Genomic DNA, 25,953 nt, shown 5'->3' on the forward strand with positions numbered 1-25,953 from the left:
CCTTTTAATACTTTGCATTTGCTTTTGCTAATTTTGCTTCGTTCAGTTAATGTGGTTGTTTACTGGGGTATGTTGCATGATTTAATTTGACATTGTCATCTGCATTATTTGCCTTCTTAATGAACAGCTAACACAGACCAAGTTTGGTTGCTAGAACATTGGGAGCCAATTTAATTGGAATGCTTCAACTTTAAGAGACCATTTTTGTTAGAAACTGAAAATACTCATAGTACGACATGAACCTTTTACATTATTATATTGGTCACTCTTTTTATGCATCCACAAATGTATGAAAATTGGTTAGAAATTGGGCTTTGAACTTCAAGTTGCCAGTGAAGGCTGATAGCTGCTCATTTGGGAGAATGACTGCAGATAGTAGTTTGTTGTTTGTGAACTTCACACCATCAAATAATTTATTTCCTCTTGTCTGGCAATAGATTTGCTTCCCTTCTTTTAATATGAGACTCACCAGGCTGCATGGACTGTGCTGCCAATTATATCCTAATTCTTCTGCATGATATCTCCCTTATTGTAAGAAAAACAGTTAATAACTCTGGATAGTTGGATGTGACTATTGAGATGGTGCAGAGATTTTTTAACAGCTGTCCCATATAGAAACAAGGAACCCTGGAGAAAATCCAATAAAAGAGGCATGCTAAAGCTATTTTGAATCAGTAGGTTTAAACATGCCTAACAGTGTTTGATAAAGGCTGCTGTCCTTGAAATAGCTTGTCAAGAGCCATACATGACCCAATTGCTGTGACCCAATTGCTGACAGTTTCAGCAAACACATTGTTCCCAATCAGTGGTTTTTAAGACCTTTGATCCTGCAAAGTTAGGAATTCTAGATCCATTTTGTCTAAACAAATGACTTGTACAACAACAGCCACACTCCCCAAAAGTGGTGTCCAACATTACCAGCCCTGTTCCATGTTGGCACCTCACTCTGAAAACCTGATCTGGTTTCAGAAGCAATTTTCTGCCTGTGTGGGGGGGAATGATGCACCTTTAGGCTTACATACCCACATGATGGGATCTTATTTTCAACTAGGCATTGTGTCAGTATAGTACTCTCCCACACATTTTTGCTCTAGAACAGGAGTGTGGAACCTGTGACCTTCCTAGATGTTATAGGACTACGACTCCCATCAGCCCTGGCTAACATGGTCAAGGGACAGGAATTATGGGAGCTCTGTAGTTGCACCAGCAATATACTGTATGGTAGAGGGTTAGGGGTAAGAATAACATCCTGGTTTTGCAACATGTTTGGGACTGCAAAAACAGTGAGGGTGGCAATCAGATGGCAGTCCATACATTACTTGGCTGGTGGAGTCTGTTTGCCTTGGCTGGTCACAGGCAGTACAGCTTTGAGACTCAGGCTTAAATGAATGCAAACTGGTGAGGAAGACTGAACATGGGGCCAAGCAAAGCTTTGCTATCCTCTTGTGCAGGGATTCCCAACAAAATTTTCTAGAGGACCCCTCATCGAGCTGCTATTGTGACAAGGACCCCCATTAATTCCTAATCCTAAAATTAAAAAGTGAGAGCCAAATTAAGAGTCTTTTTATATTTTATATTTATACGTTTTTTACAGTTACAACAGAGTACTCCATCAGTATACAGTTAGTTTTAATTTTCAGTTCTTAATGAGATGAACCACTTTTTAACCAACGGTCCATTTTTAACTACGCGAACTGTAGCTTCTGCGAAAAACAACGCTTTGTTTACAAACACTACTGTTTTGCAAAGAGGCAGCGCGCGCCAGGAAGGAGGGAGGGGAATGGAGAAGACAGGGTACTTGCGCAGTAGCGCACAAATGAAGCCGATGCGCGCAAAGCATCTTGGGGAGGTGAGCGTTAGTAGAATGCGCGCGCTGCCTCTTTGCAAAACAGTAGTGTTTGTAAAGCGCCACCTAACGGCATACAGCAGAACTACTGCCTCTATCTAATTCTAGTTTTGCGCTAGACTCTGCTCATGCAGGAAGCGGCCAAAACAAAAAATCTGTTATCATACAAAATATATTTAAAATATTTTTTATTCTAATAGCATCTTGCGGACCCCTCTGGCATAGCTCGTGGACCCCTGGGGGTCCACGGACCACCTGTTGGGAACCACTGCTCTTGTGCATGTAAAATGACACCAGGCACCGGCTGAGGTCTTTTGAGTTGGTTGAAGGCAGAAATTGAACAGCGTTTTCCTCCCTCAACCACTAGGGGGAGCTCAACTCTTGCCTGATGTCATCTTTGCATGCACAGAGAAGACCTTACATGGTAAGAACCGACGCTCAATTCTGGGTCAAAGAGCAGAAATAGTTTTGCTTAAGTTCTAGTAACTGTGAGCTGCCTAGAGGACTTCGAAGCCTACCAAATGGAGGTATTTGGAGACCCTTTAAATCCTCATTCAGTGATTGCCATATCCTGTCCCTGTGGAAGTTATGAGCAGTCACTTGGCATGCACATCGTATGTTGCCACCCAAGTGCTTCCATTAAAGGCAGAGTTGGGCCTGGGCGGTAGTCTGAACATGAGTCCTTGTAGCCCCTCTCGATCTCTTCATGCTTGATAGTTAATTGGGAGGAACTGTTTGCTGTGCTTTCTCCTTTTTCAGCATGAAAAAGGAATGGAATTGCAATGCTGGTCTGTTGGATTGATTTTTGTTTTAAAAATTATCCCTTTTTCCACCCCCCAGCGCTTCGACCAATACCCAGTCAATAGTGTACATACCACAAGATATTATCCGAGCAAAGGAGATTATTGCACAGATCAATACCCTGAAAACTCAAGTTAGTTACTACGCAGAAAGACTCTCCAGAGCTGCCAAGGACAGATCCGCCAATGGGCTTGAAAGAACACTTGCCATTCTGGCAGATAAGGTACGAGATATGATCAAGAGTCCCTATCTCCCATTGTGGTCTCTCTGAATATACTGAGAATGCATCCTTGGCTATCCTGTTTTAATATTAAGTTTTGACTGTAAGAGAACATGGCAAGGCAGTCTTAGTGGTTCCTCTGCAGTTCCTGAATTCATGATGGAACATGGAATGTAGAAAGAGTTGCAAAAGACGTTGTTGTTGTTTCGATCCTTTCTAGACACGGCAGCTTGTCACCGTCTGCGACTGCAAACTGCTGGCAAATTCAATACATGCGCTGAATGCTGCAAGACCAGATTATATAGCTTCAAAGCCCTCCCCAACCTCTGTAGAGGAAGAGCAAGTGGTGCTGAGGAATGACCAAGATACCCTGGTGGCCAGGTGGACAGGAAGAAATAGCCGGTCTTCTCTACAAGTGGACTGGCATGAAGAAGAATGGGTAGGTTTGTTGACCTGGGATTCAGTTTCTATTAGAAGTCTTGCTGCTGAAAGCTTGAGGGGGTATAGTTACGCTACATTTCACCATTCTGTGGATTTGGGTTTTCAAGCTGTGGTCCAGGGATCACCAGGGATCCATGAACTTCACTCAGGAGAAGACACTTGTGTGTCTTTGTTTCTGTGGTTGAAAACAGGAGGTGGCACATCCATCACATTAAACAATAATATTGTATTTTATTGTTTTGAAATTTGAGTTTAAACTGAATTCAGTAAAATTTAAGAAATAAAAGCAACAAAATTACAATTATAAATCATACAAGATCTAGCACAGTGCATTACATTTGCTGCAGGAAAGGTATGACTTGGCCTGCCAAGAATCTCAGCAATTTTCAAGTGGTCAGTGGGGGAAATTTTGGGGGAAAGTGCTGTTATAGGCACATTTTCTATGGAAAGCAAAATCTTAAGACTAGCATCTACTATTGGAAGGCTCTTCAACTAGACAGCCATCAGCTTTCTAACTGATAAATGATGTTAACAGATATTCTTGTGAGGAGTAATGAAAAATGGTGTCATGAAGGCCAGTAAAGCACATGTATTGAGCACCTTACAGGGAGAGCCTATAAAATACACCCTCATAACAAATGGAAAACATTCTTCTGAAAGATAATCGTATGACTGAGCCCATTGTGTTGATAAGTTTGCTCTTCTACTTCGGGCTTCTTCAACTGCTATTTTGACCTAAGATCCTTCCTGCAGTGAGATCAGAATGATGTAACACCCCCACCCACCCCCAATGTTAAAGTTACAGGAGTGTTTAGTTAGTCCATTTGTTTTTCATTCCTTCCCAGGAAAAAGTCTGGGTGAATGTTGACAAAAGTCTTGAATGCATTATCCAGAGGGTGGACAAACTCCTCCAGAAAGAGCGTTTACATAGTGACAGCTGTGAAGACGTTTTTCAGTGTGACACCAGCTGTTCTAGCAAGAAAGGTAAACGGGATACCCGTGCGTACTGGATAAAGCCACGCACCTCATCATCATCATCTTCATCATCCCCACCATCTTCATCCATATCATCCTCTGCATGCCATTGTCCCCATGACACAAGTGCGTATGACAGCCATGGCTTCTTCCTGCTGCTCCTCCGCTTTGGCATATTTCTTACCCTTTTCTCCATCGTGCTCCATGTGGTGTTTATGAGTAAGTGGCTGCATTTAGACAATCAAATCTCAGTCCAACAGGATTCACGCATCTGCACTGTGCTCCTCCTTTGGCATGATTGAGGAAACCAGCCAGAAAGCTGCAGTTAATGTTGGCTTTAGAAGCAGGTTCTGTATCTATGGTGAGCAGCTTTCAAATAAGGCCTGAGAAGGAGCCATAGTTTTTAAAAGGCATCCAGGTCCTCACTTGTTTGGAAGCTGTTAACCATTGTTTCCAGTCTGGCGGGCATGTGTGGCTGGTTAACTGTGGTTTTCTGGCATGCTTGCTTGCTTGCTCATGCAGTGAAAGGAAGCTGGAGCAAAGGGATTGTGTGCGGGTGCGCGAAACTTGTGCATAACTTGGTGTATCGAGCTGAGATCTGGTCATCTGAACGTGGCCAAAATGTATGCTACAGAAGAGAGATGGGAGGCATTTTTCCTTAGATTTATTTTAAGGCACACTCTCCTGTTTCTCCTGAAACATGTGGATTAAGGTCTCCTCTGCATAGGCCCTTCTGCTGCTAGGGTGTTTCTAAATAAGAGCCAAACAGGGAAGGTCTGCACAAGAAAAGTCAGAGGAGTGAGTAGAGCTTGGGTGACTGTTTTTCTGAAGTGAACTAGGCGTTAAAGCAGTGACAATGTGAGGTGTGAGAAACTGCTGGATTCTGCTTTGGGGCTTTGGCAAAATCACTTAACAGCATTTTCTGTTTAGTTTTATATACTGATAATTTGTATTTGTATTGAGGACTTCTGGTTCATAGTCCATGCTCTTTGCTCATAGTTCAGAAAATTATATACTGTGTACTCTTTCTGTACATCAGGTCCCTGCCATTCAGGCTATTTTAGACTGAATTGGATTCTTCTGTTTTACCCAGCTGATAGCGGGGCATTCTCTGTTGTCCTCATTCCTGAATATTTGTCAGAGTATGGTGACCCTTGGGACACTTCTCATGTTCCTCATTGTGACTACACAACTAGGCCCCATCAGGCATGTGGGAATTTGCAAACTGAGCATATATTTGGGTGACATTGTTGAACCTCTAGGTCTGAGTTTCCCAAAGTTGGTCTCCAGCTGTTTTTGGACTACAACTCCCATCATCCCTAGCTAGCAGGACCAGTGGTCAGGACCCAAGTGGTTAGCTTGGGAAATCCTGCTAGGCCATAATATTTCCCCCTTGTGCTTTGATTTGTTGGCTTGTAAATGGGTAGAGAAATAGAATTTCCAACCGTACACAGATTTTTAAAAAAGTATACACGTGTGTGATGTCTATGTGTTACACCTGTGTTTCTGTAACAAATGTGTAACTGTTTCCTCCACCCCACCCCATGCTGATCACAGTGTGTAGAGCTGCCCTACCAAATTCTTTGTTGTGTTACATTGAAGGATATGTTAGAACTCAATAGTTTCTTTCTTAGAGGACTGAGAACAGTCTGCGTTCTTATATGACATTTCAAAACAATTAATACAAAAATTCGTATGAGAAGGCAACTGAAAACTACCATTCTCATACTGTATTTTCATTATGTGTATTCACAACAAATTTGTATTTGTGATTTCACACAGTCATTTCATAATTAATATTTCTGAGGTACAATATTTTTAACAGAGTAAAATGCTGTCTCATGAAATATTTTTTTCTTTTAACTTATTAGGTGCAGAACTAGTTGTGTATGATTTGTCAAGCTTCGTGACCTATTGCTTTTCTGTGTTTCTAGTTATTCATTCCATATGTTGTTAAGAATTAGCAAGATACAAGGATGAAGAACTGAGTGTATTGATCTCTATGAAATAACTTAGGCATTGGTTTTCATGTTATCTTTCAACTGTTTGCAGATTGAATTTAAATCTTAAACTTCTTTTTCTAATAAGCTGTGTGAAAATATGTGTGGGGAAGATATATTGTCTGAATCAAGTAATTGTTAAAGAACTTTCACATCAGAGTGATTAAGAAATGGATTTCACTCAATGCAGCCAGTATCTATACAGCCCAGCACTGTATAATTTTTTGTATGTGGCAAACATTCTCTCTCAATTCATCTAATGTTTTCTGATAATGTATTGGCTGAGAACCATTGAAATTATGGATCAACATGTTTCAATGCTTGCCGTTGTGCTCAACTCAAGCTGTGCATCATCACTTTTATGTTTACATGCACAGAGGTGCACTGTTTTCAATTCCAAGTAGTTTAATCTGCATATTGAGATGCTAGAACGGCTTCATGTGGAACGTGTTAAAAACAGGATGTTTTTAACTTTATTATTTATAGCATGCCTGATGTGCTAGACACTATACAAGTTAAAAACAAACCTAGTCCCTGGCAATAGCTTATAGTTTAAAGACGTAGCCTGAAGAATGAGCTAGGCCCAGGGAATGACAATGGATCAGAGTAGAAAGAGAGAGAGAAAAGAAAGCACATGTAGTGACTGAAAAATGATGAAGTGACTTATATTTGAAATGTGAAATGAGACAGGTAGTCAGCCAATTTAAAGAGTAGTAAATGAGGGAAATCGCAATGATCGTAGTCTGTTCTGATTTGAGTTTTGGCCATGTGATTAGATGGAGAGCATATTATAATTTGAAAGAAAGCCAGTGCAGATTGAAAAAGACGTTGGTTACAGCAAATTGCCTTCTGACTTGAATGGAAGAAGTATGAGATAAATAATGCTTGTGAAAAGAGATGCTTTGTTTAAGAAATCTAGTTGTCATGTGAGTGAATCCTATACCCGTGTTATAAATAGGTCTGGAGAAATACAAGGAGCCAAAGAGAGGAAATGGAAGAATAGTGCTCTCAGATGAGTACTCTTAGAGAACATGTCTCAGTTCACCCAGGACCAGCTTGGTACAGTTCAAACATAAGTGTTTGTACAACTTCAACACATGCAGTTTCTGGTAGCATCCCTTCATTCATTAGTTTCCCTCTAACTGCTGTTTAAAAAGTTAGCTTGGTATGAGAATGGCTGAAAGTGAATGCCCAAGAGGCAGCTTCCCTTTCTTCTTTTCCAAAGCCCCAAACTGTTTTAAATGGGGGGAGGGGGAATCTTAAAAGGCGCCTTGTGGTTTTGGTGGGAGGAAATGGCGGAACAAAACTAACATTTGTTCATAATGCCCTGTTGTGTGCTTGGCAAAATAATCTGTGAGACATGATCTTCCAGTTCTAGTTGATAGCATCTCTTCCATTCATTTCAGTGGGAATTGGATCCAGCCTTAATTTTGGGCACTCTGGCTCCTAAAAATATGACCTAGTCTGTGTTCCTTGGTGTCTGCAAATGCACATACTGTATATATTTTTATAAACAAGTTTGTCATATTCACACTTTACAGTGTGCACATGTAAAGTATCTTAGGTGTACACCTAAAAATGCCACATGTGCGTATTAGGGTTACTTAATGCACCCTAAAACTCTTGCCAGTGTTCTGCTATTCTATTTAGCTGCTTTTAATGCAAGTCATTAAGCTAGTGGTTCTCAAACTGTGTTGTCTGTGGCTCACATACAGCTGTTTCCAGCAGATACAGAGATCGATTTTTTCTCCTGTTGTTGTGTTCACTTCTCCTCCTAGTGCTAGAAATAATTTGTAACAGCTTGTTGTACCAAGCTGGAGTATTTTATGCTGGCACAATCAGGAGGAGAGGTGATCAGTGGTACAGTTTGTCTGTGATGTGCCACTTTGCAAAAGATTGTTTGAGAACTTCTGTACTAAGCATTTCAGTTGCCTATGTTTAAAATGTGTTGCTTCCCCTTAATCATGCATGTTGCACCTCCATTTTTGTGCAGATTGCAGTCCTACTCCTGAAGAGTCTGGCCCAGGTATGTGTGTGTTTTCTCCCCTCCATTCACAGTATTTGCTTCTGAAAACTGCAGAAGAAAAAAAGGTTTTCTGTGCATCTAACACAAATGACTTTTGCTGATGCTAATTTGGGTACTGTACTGCTACGTGAATAGAAGTATGCTGTTAGGTTAGTAGGTGCAAACTGGCCTTCCTTGCCAATAAATTTTAACACACAGTAATTATGTGACAGGAAGACATTTTAAAAAATATGCTGGAAGGCAGTCATATGTAGCTGCTACTGTCTAGTTAAAACAGATGTTGCCTCTTTTTGTGTATGTATGCAGAGTGCTGGTAAAACTGGTTTAAACCCATTTGGTCAGAGGCTACATTGAACCGCCTTCCATTTTGGTGTGTGTGTGTGTGTGTGTTCTGTGGTTCTTTACTGGGTGGGTACAAAATGCTGAGTAATGCTTGTTTGGTTTCCCCCCTTTAAATTAATGCTGGGAAGCAGATGAGGCTAGAAGGATGTGACTTGCCCTAGACTAAGTCAGAATTTGAACCTGGCTATCTAAACCCAACACATTATCCCTTGTGCCATGCTGGCTGATCTTGAAAGAAGAGACATGAGCCACTTGATAGCATATTACAGAACTTGTGGGGAGTAGGGGCCAGAATTCTCTTAATGTGGTTTTTTTTATATAAAAAGAATTAGAATGTGTTAGTTTTTGTGTGTAATTGTTTTTTAAGTTTCCATTTGTTTCCACTGTATAAACTGAATACTTAAAATAATTATTTTGAGTTTTTGTCTTTTTAGCTTGGCTATTTGTTTTGTAATTTCTATACCCTGAAAATGGCTGTGCCAGAGAAACTATCCATTGTTCCTTTTTAAAAAAAATTGTCTATAAAAAGCACTTCAGAGCAAATACATCAATAGAACAACCTTTATTTTTCATTGCATAGATAATCTTATTTAGAGTACCAGATTATTTTGGAAAAACTATCATAAAAGGCAGCTTTCCTACTGTTAAAAGAATCCAGCTGTGTTCTGAGGCATAGGGCCAAATAACTTTCTCTCTCTCTCTCTCTCTCTCTCCTCTCTCTCTCTCTCTCTCGGTGTGTGTGTGTGTAGGATGGGACACAGGTTTAAGATACCACAGTACTTTATGGTATTCTAAAAACAACTTTCCATAACTGCCCTTCATTTGAATGGCTGTCAAAGAACAGAGAGTACTTGCTTCGAGCTGAGCAACTTGTACCAGAATGCTGCACATTCATAATAAACCATAGGTTATTTCAGACAATGGCTTACTGTTACATTCTAACAGGGCCAGTGGGTTCAATTTATGGCAATAAGACTCTTCTACTTTGTCCCAGTGTGGATGCAACTATTCTCTAGAACTAAGTTTAACTCTCTTCTTTTATGCAAATTCCCCCAACTGTCTCTTACACATGGTGTAGCATTACATAGGCACATGACTTACCAAGGTTAGCTTTAAACAGGTTTTGCAAATCAGTTTCAAATCCTGATTTCAAAGTGGTTAAAATCTAATCTTGGTTAGCATTGGCATAGATGTAATGTTGCACTACAGCCAGTTCAGACAATGGAGAGTAAAAGCTTGCATGAGCCATGGGCCTGCTTCCAATGACTCAAACATGGCTTAAGATATAGGCAGCCTTAAATCCACACCAGGCCTTTAAGTTGCGTTCGTATGTTTCTTAAAAGCGGTTTCTTTTTGAGTATGGTATTTTTATTTTTAAAAATTCTATAGAGTATTGCCATTAATTGCCTCCTCCTTCCTTTTGAAAACTGCAGGTGAATGGAGTGAGGCCCTTTACCCATTGCTGACAACACTCACAGACTGCGTAGCCATGATGAGTGACAAGGCAAAGAAAGCGATGGTCTTTCTCTTGATGCAAGATAGTGCCCCTACAATAGCTCTTTGCTTGAGCCTTCAGTACCGACGGGATGTTGTCTTTTGCCAAACTGTAAGCAAGAAAGTAGAATTCATACTTTAGACTTTGGATATCTTTTTTAAAAAAATGGAAGAGTAACTTTGAAAGCAGTAAGAATTACTACACATTTCTGAACAATCCCGCCCCGCCCCGCCCCCCGCCTTCACCAGCTTTGGCTGCAATCTCTCCTGGGCTTAGATTCTTTAAAACTAGATAATGTTTGTTTTAATACAGGGAGGCAGGTAGCTGGATCTGACCTTCATTAGGACATTTAATCTCATTATACTTTTACAAAAATAGCTATAAACCAAACACCATTTGCAGCAATTGCTATCTAGATTGGTCATTAGTGGGGGTGGGAGAGGGTAGAAGGGAAACTGGTGCATTGTTTTGCATGTACATGTACACTAACATTTTTTTTTAAAAAAAAAACCCCTCAAGTTTTCTTCCCAAAAGTTAAAATAGGAACAGTGCTTCACCTGGAATGCATAGTAAAAAAAAGGGGGGCATTTAGGGCAGATGTGGCAGTGCTGGTACATCCAGCATTAATTCTCCCTGCCTCCAATGTGGTATAGCATTATTACATAACTATTAGTACTCTGCCTAAAAGGTAGAAACACATCTATTTATTTCAGCATCCTATGGGCATTTTGACCTGGGGAGGGGGAAGAGAGAATTTTCTTGACAAGCAGAGCTTCTGTTTCCAAATAAATATAGGACTCTGAGGTGTCTATACAGTGGAACCTCGGTTTATGAACGCCGCGGACCCATCTGGAACGGATTAATTCATTTTCCATTACTTTCAATGGGAAAGTTTGCTTCAGTTTATGAACGCTTCAGTTTATGAACAGACTTCCAGAACCAATTACACCCATGCTTCAGTTTATGAACGCTTCAGTTTAAGTACTCCGCGGACCCGTCTGGAACGGATTAATCCACTTTCCATTACTTTCAATGGGAAAGTTTGCTTCAGTTTATGAACGCTTACTCCGCGGACCGTCTGGAACGGATTAATTCACTTTCCATTACTTTCAATGGGAAATAAAAAAATTCCTTCAGTAGCACCTTAAAGACCAACTAAGTTTTTATTTTGGTATGAGCTTTCGTGTGCATGCACACTTCTTCAGATACAGTGAAATGGAAGTTTCCAGGCACTTATGTAGAGAAGGGGTGGGGAGGGGTGGGGATGGGGAGGGGGGATCACTCAGAAGGGTGGTGGAAATGGGTGATTGACTGACTGATAGCTGTTGATGACCGCAAACGACTGCAAATGGTTTTGCATGAAAAAGCAAGGGTTGAGATGGCTGAAGATCGCTTATCATGTATAATGAGATAAGAACCCGATATCTCTGTTCAAACCAGGTCCCTCCATGGTTTTGAGCTTGGTGATAAGTTGCAATTCAGCAACTTCTCTTTCCAGTCTATTTCTGAAATTCTTTTGTAGTAAGACAGCTACTTTGAGATCTTGTATAGAATGTCCTGGGAGATTGAAGTGTTCTCCTACTGGTTTTTCTGTCTTCTGGTTCCTGATGTCAGATTTATGTCCATTTATCCTTTGGCGTAGGGTTTGGCCTGTTTGTCCAATATAGAGAGCTGAAGGGCACTGTTGGCATTTGATGGCATACACAATGTTAGAGGATGAGCAATTAAATAGTCCTGAGATGGTATGTTGGATGTTGTTGGGGCCAGTAATGGTGTTGTCTGGGTGTATGTGGCAGCAAAGTTGGCATCTGGGTTTATTGCAGGCTCTGGTACCAGTGTCCATGTTAAGTCTGGTGGTTGTATTATTGTGGGTGAGGAGTTGTTTAAGATTGGGTGGCTGTCTGTAGGCAATGAAAGGTCTTCCTCCCAGAGCTTGAGAAAGGGAGCGGTCATTGTCCAGGAGAGGCTGTAGATCTCTGATGATGCGTTGTACTGTTTTAGCTTGGGAGCTGTATGTGATGACTAGTGGTGTTCTGTTATTTTCTTTTTTGGGTCTGTCTTGCAGCAGGTTCTCTCTAGGTATCTGTCTGGCTCTGTTGATCTGTTGTTTAACTTCATCAGGTGGATATTTTAGTTCTAAAAAGGTTTGCTGTAGATCTCTTAGGTGAGATTCTCTGTCTGTAGAGTTGGAACAGATGCGGTTGTAACGTAAGGCCTGGCTGTATACGATGGATTGTTTGGTATGTTTGGGATGGTAGCTAGAAGCATGTAGATATGTTTGTCGGTCAGTTGGTTTTCTGTATAAGGTGGTGTCTATACGTCCATCCTGTATTTTTATAGTAGTGTCCAAAAAATGTATTTCTTGCATAGATTGGTTCATTGTTAGGTTGATGGTGGGGTGAAAGTCATTGAATGTCTGGTGGAAGGTTTCCAGGGTCTGTTGTCCATGTGTCCAGATAATAAAAATATCGTCAATGTATCGCAGGTACAGGAGAGGTTTGAGTGGGTAGGAGTTAAGGAAACGTTGTTCTAAATCTGCCATGAAGATGTTGGCATACTGTGGGGCCATGCGGGTGCCCATGGCTGTGCCGCTGATCTGGAGGAACAGGTCATCACCAAATTTGAAGTGGTTGTGGGTAAGGACAAAGTGGCAGAGTTTGGTAGCAAAGTCCGCTGTGGTTTTATCTGAAATGGTGTTCCTTATGGCTTGTAAACCATCATTGTGTGGGATGTTGGTATATAGAGATTCCACATCCATAGTGGCTAGGATAGTATTGTTAGGAAGATTGTTCAAATATTGTATTTTCCTCAGAAAATCTGTGGTGTCACGTACGTAGCTGGGAGCACTGATAGCATATGGTTTCAGAACAGAGTCCATATAGCCGGAAACACCCACTGTAATGGTGCCAATACCTGAGATGATGGGGCGTCCTGGGTTTCCTGGTTTGTGTATTTTGGGTAGAAGATAGAAAGTTCCTGGCCGAGGTTCCGCTGGTGTGTTTGTGAGGATCTGTTCTTGGATGTGTAGGGGTAGCTCCTTAATAATCTTGTTCAGTTCTTTTTTGTATGCTTGTGTGGGGTCTGAGTCCAATTTCATGTAAAAGGCAGTATTGGAAAGTTGTCTGTGGGCCTCTTGGATGTAATCAGTTTTGTTCATGATGACGACAGCTCCACCCTTGTCTGCCTCTTTAATTATAATGTCTGGGTTGTTCCTGAGATTTTCTATGGCTCTCCTTTCAGCATGGTTTAGATTTTGTTGTAAGCGATGGTGTTTTCTGGTCACATCCGTTTGGATTCTGTGGCGGAAGCATTCGATGTACAGATCTAGTGTGGTATTGCGTCCATCAGGAGGGGTCCATGTGGAGTCCCTTTTTGTGTAACTTCTTTTCGGTGGTAGTTGGTGGTCAATGTTCTGTTCATTGATGCGTTTGGAGGGTGATGGTTGTTCCCCAGTAAGTTGAGAGGTGTTGTGTTGTGGGGATGTAGTTTGTTCTACTTTGTCTTGTTCTTGTGTGTGATGAAAATACTCCTTCAGGCGTAAACGGCGGAAAAATGCTTCCAGGTCCCCGCAGAACTGAATCATGTGTTGGGATTTGGCAGGGCAGAATGATAGTCCCCGTGAAAGGACGGATTCCTCAGCTGGGCTGAGTGTTTGCTGTGAAAGATTGACAATGTTGTTGATCTTGTTTTGATTGGTGGCCTGTAGGTTGGAAAGGTTGCAGAGTTTTTTATTTTTCTGGTTCTTCAGTAACTCCAGTTGAGAGTGGTAAATGGTTTGTTTTTCCTTGTGGAACTTCTGCCAGGCCGGGTGATTCCTGATGGAGTTCTCCAGTGCAGAGAGTTCCTCCTTTATTAACTTCTGTTTGGAATACAGAACGCCGATAAGATGTTTCAGCAGTTTCTTAGATAAAGTGTGGCATAGTTTTCTGGCATATTCTGTGGGATAAGTTGATTGAAGAGGGTTCTTAATTCTAAGACCCTTAGGTACAATGTCCAGGTTTTTGCATTTAGATAGAAAGAGGATGTCTTTTGGTGCTACTGAAGGAATTTTTTTATTTTACTTCGATCCAGACCAACACGGCTACCTACCTGTAACTTTCAATGGGAAAGTTCGCTTCAGTTTATGAACGCTTCAGTTTATGAACAGACTTCCGGAACCAATTGTGTTCATAAACCGAGGTACCACTGTAGTCCATCCTCAAAAGTTTTTTTTAATAAAAAAAACCCACCTTCTCATTTAAAGCACATTAAAAGGAGGCAATGAAGTTAGGTATAACAGATCCTTCTTTAAAATTAGGGAGTGGGTCACTGGTGTCCTACCTCTGGCATGAGGATTTTGGAAGGTCTCTTCATGAGTCTTCAGTTACTTCATTTCTCCATTCTCTTACACAGCTCACAGCCCTCATCTGTGGCTTCATTATCAAGCTGAGGAATTGCCTGCATGATAATGGATTTCTGAGACAGCTCTACACCATTGGTCTGCTGGCACAGTTTGAAAGCCTTCTGAGCACTTATGGTAAAAACTGCTGCATGGGGCAAGCATGTCATATCCTTTTACGACTTACTGAACTTCATTCACTGCAGAGTGTTGGCAAGGTGCATGCGGAGGGTTAGAAATGTCTTGTTGATCAGCAACAAAGAGAAGTTTAAAACAAAACTATGCTGTAATGTGGTATTTGGTACATAACTGAAAGTAGATGTGTGATCAAAATACAGAATACTGAGCAACCAGCTTTTGGTTTTTATGAAGCAACTGTATACAGTAGGCTTCGATTATACCACATCAGAAACCAGTTTTGAAATGGTGGAAGTTTTCAAAAAGGTTGCCTACTCTTCATGTTTAAAAAGAAACACTGCTGGGCATGCTTATGATTGTGTCCTTCCTTAAAAGTACGGCAAAGTTTTACTTGTTATCATCTTCCCTTTGCGCCCCCACCCACCCTTTGGATGTTAAGGTTTAAGAGTACACCAGATTCACAAGGACACATTGAAAATAACTATTTGTAACACTTTGAACACAGAACTAAAGCAAAAATAATAATAATTTGGGGGGTGTTCTTGAGCAAATTGTCCAACCAAATATATTTTTTGCAAAAATTCAAATGAGTATTCTCCCGAAATGCTTTTCTCTAGAATTCCCAAGTTAGAAAGGCTGTTGTTTATAGAGTTGTTAAATATTATTCATTTAAAGTATTTTATACCCCCTTTCATAAAAGTATTATGGGGTTCATAACAAAAAAATCACTAAATATACAGTAAAATAATAAATTCATTGGCATCTACAAGTCCAGGTAAAACATGTTAAACAGGTATTGCAATAGTAGCCAGCAAAAGCTTCAGAGAACTATTGAACTTACATTAGATGCCTAAATGAGATTACTGTTGCATCAGATGGGAAGTCATTCCACAAATGGGCCCTGTGACTGGTAAAAAAAAAGGTACAAAGTATCAAGTTCTATTGAAACCAATTAATATTACTAGATTGAATAAAGGTGGCTAGCATCAAAATTTTGAGATCTAGTTTGTTAAAAGAACTTTTCAAAATGAAATTTCAAACTCAAAATTTATTTCACAAAATTGTAAAGCTTAAATTTCCCTGGTTTTTGTGTTTCTGCCAAAATTTCATACTTAAAAACCATGTCTGCAAATTATTACTTTGATGAGCCACAATTTTGTGAGCTTTCACCTAAGAAAATTTAAGTATATGGGCACATCTCTAAATGCATTCATTATGTTTTCTGTCTTCAGCAAAACACATGCGGCAAATTTTCATCCTGTAATTAAAGTGTATTGATTTCTGCAACCCAGCTGAGGTCGAGAAGATTCAGGAGTGTAACAAGAGTCATTTCAAGTGGGGTTGTGTAAAATCAGAAAATCACATACGTTGCACAACACATTTTCTTTTTAATACTAGGGTATCTGAATTCAAGTCAGTTGGCAATAGCTTTTATATATATATTTAAAGTATGACTACTTATAATCCCATTCATCTTTTCTTTGTTTAGGTGAAGAGCTGGCAATGCTAGAGGATATGAGTGTTGGGATAATGGACTTGAGGAATGTAACGTTTAAAGTAACTCAGGCAACATCAAATGCATCTGCTGACATGCTACCAGTAATTACAGGAAATCGGTAAAGAAAAAGGGCAGGGGAATGGGGAAAGAGAAGTGAAAGCAAGTTTTGCTTCAGCTAGGACACTTGAATGGCACAAAGAAAAGTAAAGACCTGGGCAGATGCATAGTGATTCAATATAGAAATACTTTTTGAGCTGGTTTTATGGAATGGCCCTAAACCTTTAACCTTGACCTGCTTAACTAAATTAGGCTATATTTCCATTATTATTATTTTTTTTAAAAAAATATCTCAGAGATGATCTTTGGTGTGGTGTTTAACCCAAATATTTCTTAACAAGATATACAAAGTGTGACACAAAACTGACCTGCTTATTATTATTTTGTGGAGAAAAGCCAAGTTTTTCAACAGGGGCACAGAATGTTCATATATGAATATGAATATGAAGCGGCCACTTCCTACTCCAGAATGCAATTATTTTGTTCTTGCCTTTGTGACTGGTCTTTTCTTTTCACTCAATACTGAAGATGTGGTCTAAAAAATTCCTTTCTGTTCCAGTCCCTGAAAGTGGAAGGTATTGGCCTTCTTTGGGTGACTAATCAATATAGAATAACTATGGGGAAAGGTGGTGGGAGCAAGTCCCACTCTTGTTCTATGCATATACTTTTCTCTTTTTTTAAAGGTAAGCATAGAGGCCCTGTGTGTATAGCTATACCTAACTTACCTTACAGGGTGGTTGTTAGGATTACAGCTGGATAATGCAGGTAAAGCGCTTTGAACATTTGAAAGTGCTATACAGTACAAAAGTCAACTATTATTATTGCCCTCTAAATCAGAGCTTTCCAGACATTTCATGTTGGTGACACACTTTTTAGACATGCACAAATTGACAACACAGTATTTCAGTTTTAGTAGCAAACAGAGGGTAAACTAACTTGCACGCCATACCTACACACTGCAGAGACACAGTTTGGAAAGCTCTGCTCTACATACTCTCAGAATCCCTGCTTTTAGGGTTCCTGATCACATGAAGAGGACCCAATGCACATACAGTTGTATGAGCAGGAACTCTACTCTGACCTTAAAATAAGAGCACACTGGTCAGGAGCAGAGCCTGTGTTTGTGATCCTCCTCCCTCCTCCATCTATATTCAGGAAATGTCAGGGTGGGGAATCTAGTTAACTTTGCACCTAACTATTTGAATTCTGTCTTCAGCTCAGTACAGTTCACATCTACATAAAGATTTTCCTTCACCATTATGGCCTGATATGCAGACTTTACTCTTGGACTTGTAATTAAAGTTCAGAACCTGTCAAAAGGATGGTACTTGTACAGATTTAATACCAGCTGTGGCTTAGGGGTAGGCCAGAGATCAGTGGTTGGAGCATTTGCTTTACATGCAGAATGTCCCAGGTTCAATCCTCATCATCACCAGGTGATCACTAGGAATGTTGCCTTAAGCCTTGGAGAGCTGCCACCAATCAGCATAGACAATACTGAGCAATGGCCTGACTTGGTATAAGACAACTTCCTATGTTCCAACCAATCTTCCTTTAGGGGAGTCCATTGCGGAGTACAGGAATCACAGCACCCACAGAATAAGTTGAAGTTTTTCTTCTTTGAGCTAAATCCACTTATTCTAGAAACAGGACTCATGGAAGATGGGTTTCACTGATGGTATAACAGAGAACATTATGAGACCAGCTGAGCCCATTTGAGTTTTACTCTTCACCTACATGTTCAGAATCACCAATCATAAATTCAGTTGTCACACAAAGTTGTACCAAGTGTTTAATTTTCTGTGAGGCACCCTGAAAACCCATTTACTTTCCCTGAGGTGCATTAGTTCTTGAGTGAAAGAAATGACAGCCTTTACAAAAAGCTGCTTCGCAGGGCAAGAAAAGACAATTTGAACATACAGTACATACAGAACTGCCCTGAGACCTCTGGGTATAGGGCAATATATAAATTCAATTAATAATAATAATAATAAAATTACTGTAATACAGTAATGATTTCTGAGTAAACTTGCAAGTTCCTGTGCAGCACCACATTCCTCAGCCTCAAAAGAATGTTCTTTTTAAATGCTTTATGATTTGCATTGCTTGTTTAACTTCATTTTTTCTTGCCCTGATTTAGGGATGGGTTCAATGTGAGAATTCCACTGCCAGGCACCTTGTTTGATGCACTGCCCCGTGAAATTCAGAGTGGCATGTTACTGAGAGTTCAGCCTGTTCTCTTCAATGTGGGGATAAATGAACAACAAACCTTAGCAGAGAAGTACATATATTCTATTTTTAAAACATATCACACTTAGCCAGATAAAATCACCAGTCCTCCCAGGACTATATTAAGTTAATTTACTAGTAAAATCCAGTTGCCTACAGCTTGGTTATCCAAATAATGGCTCAGGAATAGGTTGGGCGACACCGAGTTTAAAACACTGGATTATTTCAGTTGCTCACGTGGTTGTTCACTTTCACAGTAATAAATAAATAAATAATAATAATAATAATATTTATACCCCACCCATCTGGCTGGGTTTCCCCAGCCACCCTGGGCAGCTTCTAGCACATATATAAAAAGACAGTACGTGTTGTATTATGCTTTTATATATCATCTGCTGCATAATATGTAAGGTCTGTTACTACCTTTTGACTTAATCAGAGTCCTGTTCTCATGGGTTACTTTGCTGCAATAGCATCCAATGCTTGTCACGTTTAAATCGCCTTAACTATTGTGCCAATGTGGTTGCCTTGATGGCCCTTAGAATGTAAGAGTTTGGGATGGTTTAGTGTGATGTAAATGAGCCATAACAAGTCTCAAGTTTGCATCTTCACTTCTCCAGCACAGCTGAAAGGAGTTTGAAAGCTTCCCTTAAGCACAGCATGCCATATTGTCAGAACTGGCACATTGTGGTTAGTGTTAACTATGGTTTGCTTGAGACAAGCCTTGGTCTTTGGCTCTGTCCAGGGGTGCCCAAACTTTTTTCAAAGAGGGCCAGATTTGATTATCTGAACATGCGTGAGGGCCGAATTAGACCCCCGAAACGGACTTTGGACATGCCTGGTTTATGCGAAAGTAGCTGTAAGTTGTTAAGTTGATCAGCTGTTCCTTTGACCATTTAGTCCTATCATTCCTCTTCATTAGCACCTAAATTTGAGTGACCATTTGTAGTTTACACACTGTCATATGCTTAAGGAGAGTCTTATAATAACATTTTCAGCATAAAATGTAAAATACTAACATCTTGTAGCTGTTCTCCTAGCTTTCTTTGTTTGGAAAGGATGTGTGTGAAAGAGAAAAACCTTATTTGTGCTAAGGTGGCTCCTTTGATTTTTAAAGGTTTGGAGACACCTCTTTACAAGAAGTGATTAACATGGAAAGCTTAGTGCGGTTGAATTCCTACTTCGAGCAGTTCAAAGAAGTTTTGCCTGAAGACTGTAAGTGTGCCTAACAAATGTTCATATCTAATATGCTTAAATTTAAGTTAAACAATGGCCACAGTCACTCATTGTAGTAATCCATAAACCAATCATAGATAAAATGAAGTGTTGGGGCAGGGGGTGATTTTAAGAGCAAAAGGAACATGTTGACAAGGAGTGCAAACTCTCTCACACACTGATCTATGGGGAACGTACAATCAGCCCTCCCCGCTCCAATGAGAGCAGTTGTCCTTCTTAGATTCTCAAAAGTATCTGACAAAGTGACACAGTTTGGAGGAAATTATATTGGGGATAAATTTGGCCATTAGATCATGACTTTGCTATAAAGATGCAAAAACTAACCTGTAAATAAAAGGACATTTTCCTATAGATATACTTTTGAAGAGAGACAGTAGGCATGGGTGCCTTTTATCTTTAACACTTTTTGTCATCTTCATTTTTAGTCTGGCAGTAGTACAGTGGTACCTCGTGTTACAGACGGGATCCGCTCTGGAGGCCCGTCCATAACGTGAAATGCCCGCAACTCAAAGCGCTGTGTCTGTGCAGGTGCGTGGCACGATTTAGCACTTCTGCACATGTGCGAGTGGCAGAACCCGAAAGTAACCCGTTCCGGTACTTCTGGGTTGTGCCACTCGCGCATGTGCAGAAGTGCGGATGCAACACGAGGTATGACTGTAGTGGAACTAATCCAAAAACAATGGGTTGTTAGTAGGAACTTAAAATGACAATCTCCACAGAAAATATTATGCCTAGTATAACAGAACCAATTTGCTCAACAGAATGATCTCTTATATATACATACACACACAGTATATGTATATATATTAAAATAGAAGTACTGGAGTATAAAATTAGCATGATGAAAACTGAGTTATAAGATTATATATAAAAAGTGAGTATACAGAAGCAATTTGGCATTTAGTATTTTTCTGTCCCTGAACTTAAATTATATCATAGAGACTAATCACATACTGGTAATTAATAAGATGCAACTGGACATTCAAATTTGAAAAGAAAGGAAAAAAATCAAAATTAAATGGGTCAATATTATAAAATTATTCAAGATACGTGTGTGGCAAGCACAATAAAGGAGGATTGAGCCATCAATACCAGGCCCTAGTTATCATGTTTCACAATGAGCAGGATGGTGGCTTGTGAATTTGTGGGGGGCAACATCTATTTCCCTACCAAAAAAAAAACCACCCCAATACAGAGGTTTTGTGCAAAATAGCTATTTAGCTGTATTGAAATTCTGATAGAGATCTTGTGGAAAATCCATATTATATATATTTTTTTAAAGAAGTCATGATGTACGTAGGTGTCTCCTAGGTGATCTGCTACACATATTGATATGCTAGCTCTACCCAACCAGGTTGCTGAAATTCCTACATGCCTTAAGCATGCAGTAATCTGTGGAAACAGGTCTGCTGCCAGAACTGCCAGAAAGAACATAGGTCCAGTTGAGGAGCAAATGGGAGTAGGGGTGTGGCAACAGGGAGTACCCACTGATGCACATGACAAATCATCCACCCAAAGAAAGTGCTAACAAGCTTCCACATGACCGGTGATAGTGGATGCGTAATTGATTATTTTTATTTAAGGGTTCTTCCACAGTAAGAGGAAATTTTGATTAACTGTATAAAAATATGACAGACTGGCATTTTGATTACGATGATGCAATTTGGATGGTGTGAAGAACTTGTGTGCACAAGTGTATTGGTTCCACCATAAAGGTCCGCCTGTGAGCACCTTAATAGAGAATAATATAGCTATGTCTAACAATGAAAGAGCAGATAAGAGTCAAATGAGATGGTTTTTCAATATATTCAAGTGAGGTCATGTTCCAAGAGCCAATTAAGAGAAGAAGGGCCAGCTGAGACAACTGAGGTTGAATTGTTGTTAGCAGGACCGAGTACAGGTATGTTTTCTAGATTCTACCATTGAGTTAGTTATATCAAAGGAATATAGTTGCTGTTTAAAATAGAACCAAAGGGGTGTGGATCTGTTTTTTGGCCCAAAGGCCCCATTCCCTCTTGGCTACTCCTCCTTAAGAGGCGGCTGCTGGATCCGGCCAGTTGCCCAGCTAGTCCAGCATCTTGTTCTCATGGTGGCCAACTAGATGCCTGTGGAAAACCCACAAGGAGGACCTGAGCACAAGAACACTCTCCCCTCCTGTCATTTCTGGCAATTGGTATTCAGCAGTATATTGCCTCTGACTGCAGAGCATAACCATCATAGCTACTAACCACTGATAGCCTTATCCTCCATGAATTTGTCTAATCCTTTTAAAAACCATCCATATGGGATTCTTAAGTTTCAAGGAACCTGATTAATAGACCATTCCAAAGGGAGGAGGGCAGATGGACTGGGAAGTATAAATTCCAGGAGGAGAAACTGCCAGATCCAAAGACTTGCTGGGCTTGTGCCAGCATCACAGAAGATGGTAGAGTGGCTCATTCTGGTGTTTTTCATGTCAGCTTGGTGTCTCTCCCCTCCCTTTCCATTGATCCACAATGGAGAGACTTGCAAGGGCAGATTATCTTCTCTGCCTGTGACCCCCCCCTCTCTACTCAAGGAGAGACAGATCTGCTCTGCTCTATCCTGAGACTTTTCCAGGGTCTATAGCAGGCACCCCCAAACTGCGACCCTCCAGATGTTTTGAACTACAATTCCCATCTTCCCTGACCTGCTAGCTAGGGATCCTGGGGGTTGTAGGCCAAAACATCTGGAGGGCCGCAGTTTGGGGGTGCCTGGTCTATAGGATTGCTTTCTAAGGAAATGGTGATCAGTTATCAAATGAAGCTTAGTCTTTCAATATAAATTTACATGTGGGTGAAACAATACTTCTGAACCAAGCAGCATACAGTACTTACAAAATGCATTGTGGCAGGCAACTTATAAAAGGTGCTTGCTGTTTGCAGTTTTCCTAAGTTCTTGCATTAAAAATCTATCTTTGAAAAAAAAATCTGCTGATTGATTGATTAATTAGGGGTGCTTTTTAGTCAATTCAACAGATTTTTAGTTGATCACATAGTGTAGCCCTAACTGAAACAAATGACAATTTTTAATATGTGGCACGTGGACAGTTACTTGATCTAGTTTCCCAGATTAGTATACAGATTCTAAATCGCTGGGGTACAAAATGCCATGTGACACCACTGTTCAGTGACAAATTTAGCTCAGGGTGCTCATTTCTACAAAATTTCTAAGGTACTGCACAAAAATAGGAGGAAGGGATCAAATGAATAAATCTGCATGTGCTGGTAAACCTTTCTCTTATGTCTGACGACAGAGAATGGGGAATGCTTACTCTTTCTTTATTTCATTTAAGGTCTACCTCGATCTCGTAGTCAAACGTGCCTGCCTGAACTGTTACGGTTTCTTGGACAGAATGTACATGCAAGGAAAAATAAGAATGTTGATATTCTTTGGCAAGCTGCTGAGGTATTTATTATTCTTATTCTACAAACATTTGATGGATGTGCAATGTTTGTGCAGGTCACCATGTTTACCTTTTTACTGCCTTGCCCTACTGGAATGACACCACTGCCTCTGCCTACCCCACCCCTTATGAGCTACTGCTGGCTTGGTGTGCAGCATGGAGAGAGGTGGGTGGCTTGTCCAGGAAGATGGGTCTGGTCTCCAAGGATGTTGAAGGGGAAAGGGAGTTACTTGTTGCTCATTTGAAGGATGGGATGGTTTGCAGCCTTACTAAGTCCATTGTCCTTGCAAAGGCTGCCACCACTTTCCTTCCCAGGGTGCATGGCCATGAAAACCCATGCCTACTGGCAGAATCTCCTGTGTATCACCATGTTTGCTATGTGACATTTATTTGTCAGTGTACCACTGCAGTAGGATAGGATAGAACCATCCAGGCAAAATGAGCAGAGGTGGACAACCACCTCCAAAAATTCATTTACAGCACTGAGATACTAGTAAATGCCACTTCGTTTTCTCTTCACCTGCTGCTTTCTCTCCACCTAATGCTGAAATAGGGTATCTGTGATTCTCTGGAAGTTGCTGGACTAGTGTTTCATTATTATTATTATTATTATTATTATTATTATTATTATTATTATTTTATTATTATTAAAATTTGTCTCAGGGCATTGACAGGATAAAATCACAACATAAAAACATGAAATACACAATCAAAATAAAAACAACTTAATAACACATTTTACAAGGGCATTGAATTTCAATCAGCCAAAGGCCTGATTAAAGATGAACATTTTTGCGTGGCACCTAAAGGTGTATAATGAATTGGTCATCCTTGACCAATGCCCATGGTGGCTGGGGCTAATGGGAGTTTTAGCCCAATAATAACTGGAGGGCCACATGGTCCCCTTCCCCGTCTGAAGGCAACCTTTCCCAGGCTTGGGTCCCCTTATTGCTCCCAAATGTGGGGATATTACATTACACTGAAGCATTACAATGAAGCTAATAGATAAGTGTCCTTTTCTAGATTTGCCGCAGACTCAACGGTGTTCGGTTTACAAGCTGTAAAAGTGCCAAGGATAGGACTGCCATGTCAGTGACTCTAGAGCAGTGTCTAATATTACAGCATGAACATGGAATGGCTCCACAGGTCTTCACACAAGCCCTGGAGTGCATGAGAAGGTAAGGACCGTCTGCTCGCTGGCCTCTTGTTCCTAATCCTGGAGCCATGTAAACTGCAGATGGGTGATTTTCAACCATCTTCGATGGGGATGGTTATATAACAAATATAACTATCAAAGATAAATTGCACAGACTACAGTTTCCTGGACCTCACTTAGTATTTTTTGATATAAAGAGACCTGTCATATTTGTATGTGTATTTTTAAAAAAAATCTAAAAGAGGAAAATACTTTGTATAGTTTTCAGCAGTTTATTGAATAACTGAGATGTAAAGAAAAGTATTGCACAGCATGCAGTCTTTTCTGCTCTACCAATTTGAAAGCTTTGTAAATTGTAGGATTGCCTCAGTTGTCGTCTTGCCATTTTTGCTTAGAGGTGATCTGTATGGTTTACCTGTTCTGTGAAAGATACACATCTGCAGGTTGCATTGTTTTGCTATGCTTATTCCTCAAGCAATACAGTTTGCTTCTTCAGCAAATTGTCATTTTGAATGTTTCATGATGCAGCAATCAGAACCCATCACAACCTGTCAGTGTTCTGTGGTCATATCAGTTTAACTCCTGTTTTCTGAAGCTGCAGACATACTTGAAAATTCTAATCTATTTTTTAAAATGTAAGGAATTTGTTTACTGTTCAATACATTGTTTCAAGCACTACTCGAAAGCTCCAATTTTACATACCAAAAAAGAAAGGATAAGAAATCCAGTTTTAGTCTTTATTGGTGTTCTCAGCACTACCGTGGAGTCCTGTTCTCAACATTCACTTTTGCTGAATGTACTGTACTGTGTGTCTTCTCACCAAATTCTCAAAAGTGTTCAATTCTCTTATCCTTTCTGTATGTTTTTGCTATTTGATCCTTTCTAAATCTTCAATGGTCTACTTTTTATGTTACCTTTTTACTTCAGCAATATTGCTTTCTGAATTTGCCATGGAGTCTTTTATGTAAAGCATATGATTCCATAAAGGGGAATCACCTTAAACCTGGGCTATGATTGAACCAGCATCCTGGTTAAGAAAACATTAACATATATATATATAAAAGAGAGAGAAAAAATATATATGCTCAAATGTATTCCCAGCCTCATTTATAATATTTAATTGGTGTCCTTCTGATATACTAACTACATTTTAATAGATCTGGACATTTTAAATAAAAATTGGGTACTGTATAATATAGTCATTATTCGTCATTTTAAAGTCCCATTGAATGCACCTGATTGTTTACCCAATTCTGGTTTGGGAGAGAAAAGCCATGCCGTTTATGTTAAGTGCATTTAACATTTAGGAAAACATCAACATTAGGGCTGGACCCAGAGAAATGCTGGGAGAAGGGTGTAAATTGGAAGGTTATCACCCCACTCCCATCCTTCCTTCAAGAGCCCCACGAAGAGCTTCACATAAGGGTTGGTATGCTGTGGTGCAGGGGACTGAGGTGGAAGGAGGAATCCTCAGAAATTGGACAGAGGCAGTCAGGGTTGTAGTGTGAGGGGGCTTTCCAGGGTGACTGTCCGGGGTGCATTGGGGTGGGGGGTGCTGCTTATACCACCTTACCTGAACCTGAACCAGCCTTGCGCTGGTGTTGCTCACTGGGTAGGAGGCCAATTTGCCTTGCTCATTATGGTGGATTTTTGTTTGTTTGATGACTTTTTAAAAATCATTTTTTAAACTA

General features: G+C 40.2%; 1 protein-coding gene and 2 long non-coding RNA genes across 17 annotated transcripts in view; 1 reads left to right on the forward strand and 2 right to left on the reverse strand.

Moving 5' to 3' along the window:
* INPP4A (inositol polyphosphate-4-phosphatase type I A) overlaps window positions 1-25,953 on the forward strand; it is a 106,211-nt gene that overhangs the window by 69,026 nt on the left and 11,232 nt on the right. For 5 of the 10 annotated variants that reach the window (XM_035114600.3, XM_035114604.3, XM_035114601.3 and 2 more), the window contains 11 exons: window positions 2,687-2,870; window positions 3,088-3,306; window positions 4,154-4,409; window positions 8,277-8,309; window positions 10,085-10,257; window positions 14,539-14,662; window positions 16,152-16,278; window positions 18,358-18,498; window positions 19,564-19,661; window positions 22,996-23,108; window positions 24,130-24,284. In XM_035114600.3, coding sequence (XP_034970491.1) covers window positions 2,687-2,870; window positions 3,088-3,306; window positions 4,154-4,409; window positions 8,277-8,309; window positions 10,085-10,257; window positions 14,539-14,662; window positions 16,152-16,278; window positions 18,358-18,498; window positions 19,564-19,661; window positions 22,996-23,108; window positions 24,130-24,284 — 1,623 coding nt within the window. Of the gene's footprint in view, window positions 1-2,686; window positions 2,871-3,087; window positions 3,307-4,153; window positions 4,410-8,276; window positions 8,310-10,084; window positions 10,258-14,538; window positions 14,663-16,151; window positions 16,279-18,357; window positions 18,499-19,563; window positions 19,662-21,495; window positions 21,583-22,995; window positions 23,109-24,129; window positions 24,285-25,953 lie in introns of all 10 variants that reach the window. The other 5 variants (XM_035114605.3, XM_035114606.3, XM_088668642.1 and 2 more) reach the window with 2 other exon arrangements.
* LOC118084738 (uncharacterized) overlaps window positions 9,199-25,953 on the reverse strand; it is a 38,424-nt gene continuing 21,669 nt past the window's right edge. For all 6 annotated transcript variants that reach the window (XR_004692560.3, XR_015949763.1, XR_004692561.3 and 3 more), the window contains exons 3-5: window positions 15,504-15,569; window positions 14,467-14,583; window positions 9,199-10,255 (exon numbers count right to left, since the gene is read on the reverse strand). This is a non-coding gene — a long non-coding RNA (uncharacterized LOC118084738). The remainder of the gene's footprint in view (window positions 10,256-14,466; window positions 14,584-15,503; window positions 15,570-25,953) is intronic.
* LOC148685886 (uncharacterized) lies at window positions 10,655-10,959 on the reverse strand. The gene is made up of 2 exons (XR_015949765.1): window positions 10,911-10,959; window positions 10,655-10,879 (listed from the first exon to the last, which is right to left on the reverse strand). It is a non-coding gene; the product is annotated as an uncharacterized LOC148685886 (long non-coding RNA).

The sequence above is a fragment of the Zootoca vivipara genome, chromosome 4, assembly GCF_965207765.1.
Source record: "Zootoca vivipara chromosome 4, rZooViv2.hap1.1, whole genome shotgun sequence".
Classification (NCBI taxonomy): Eukaryota; Metazoa; Chordata; class Lepidosauria; order Squamata; family Lacertidae; genus Zootoca; species Zootoca vivipara.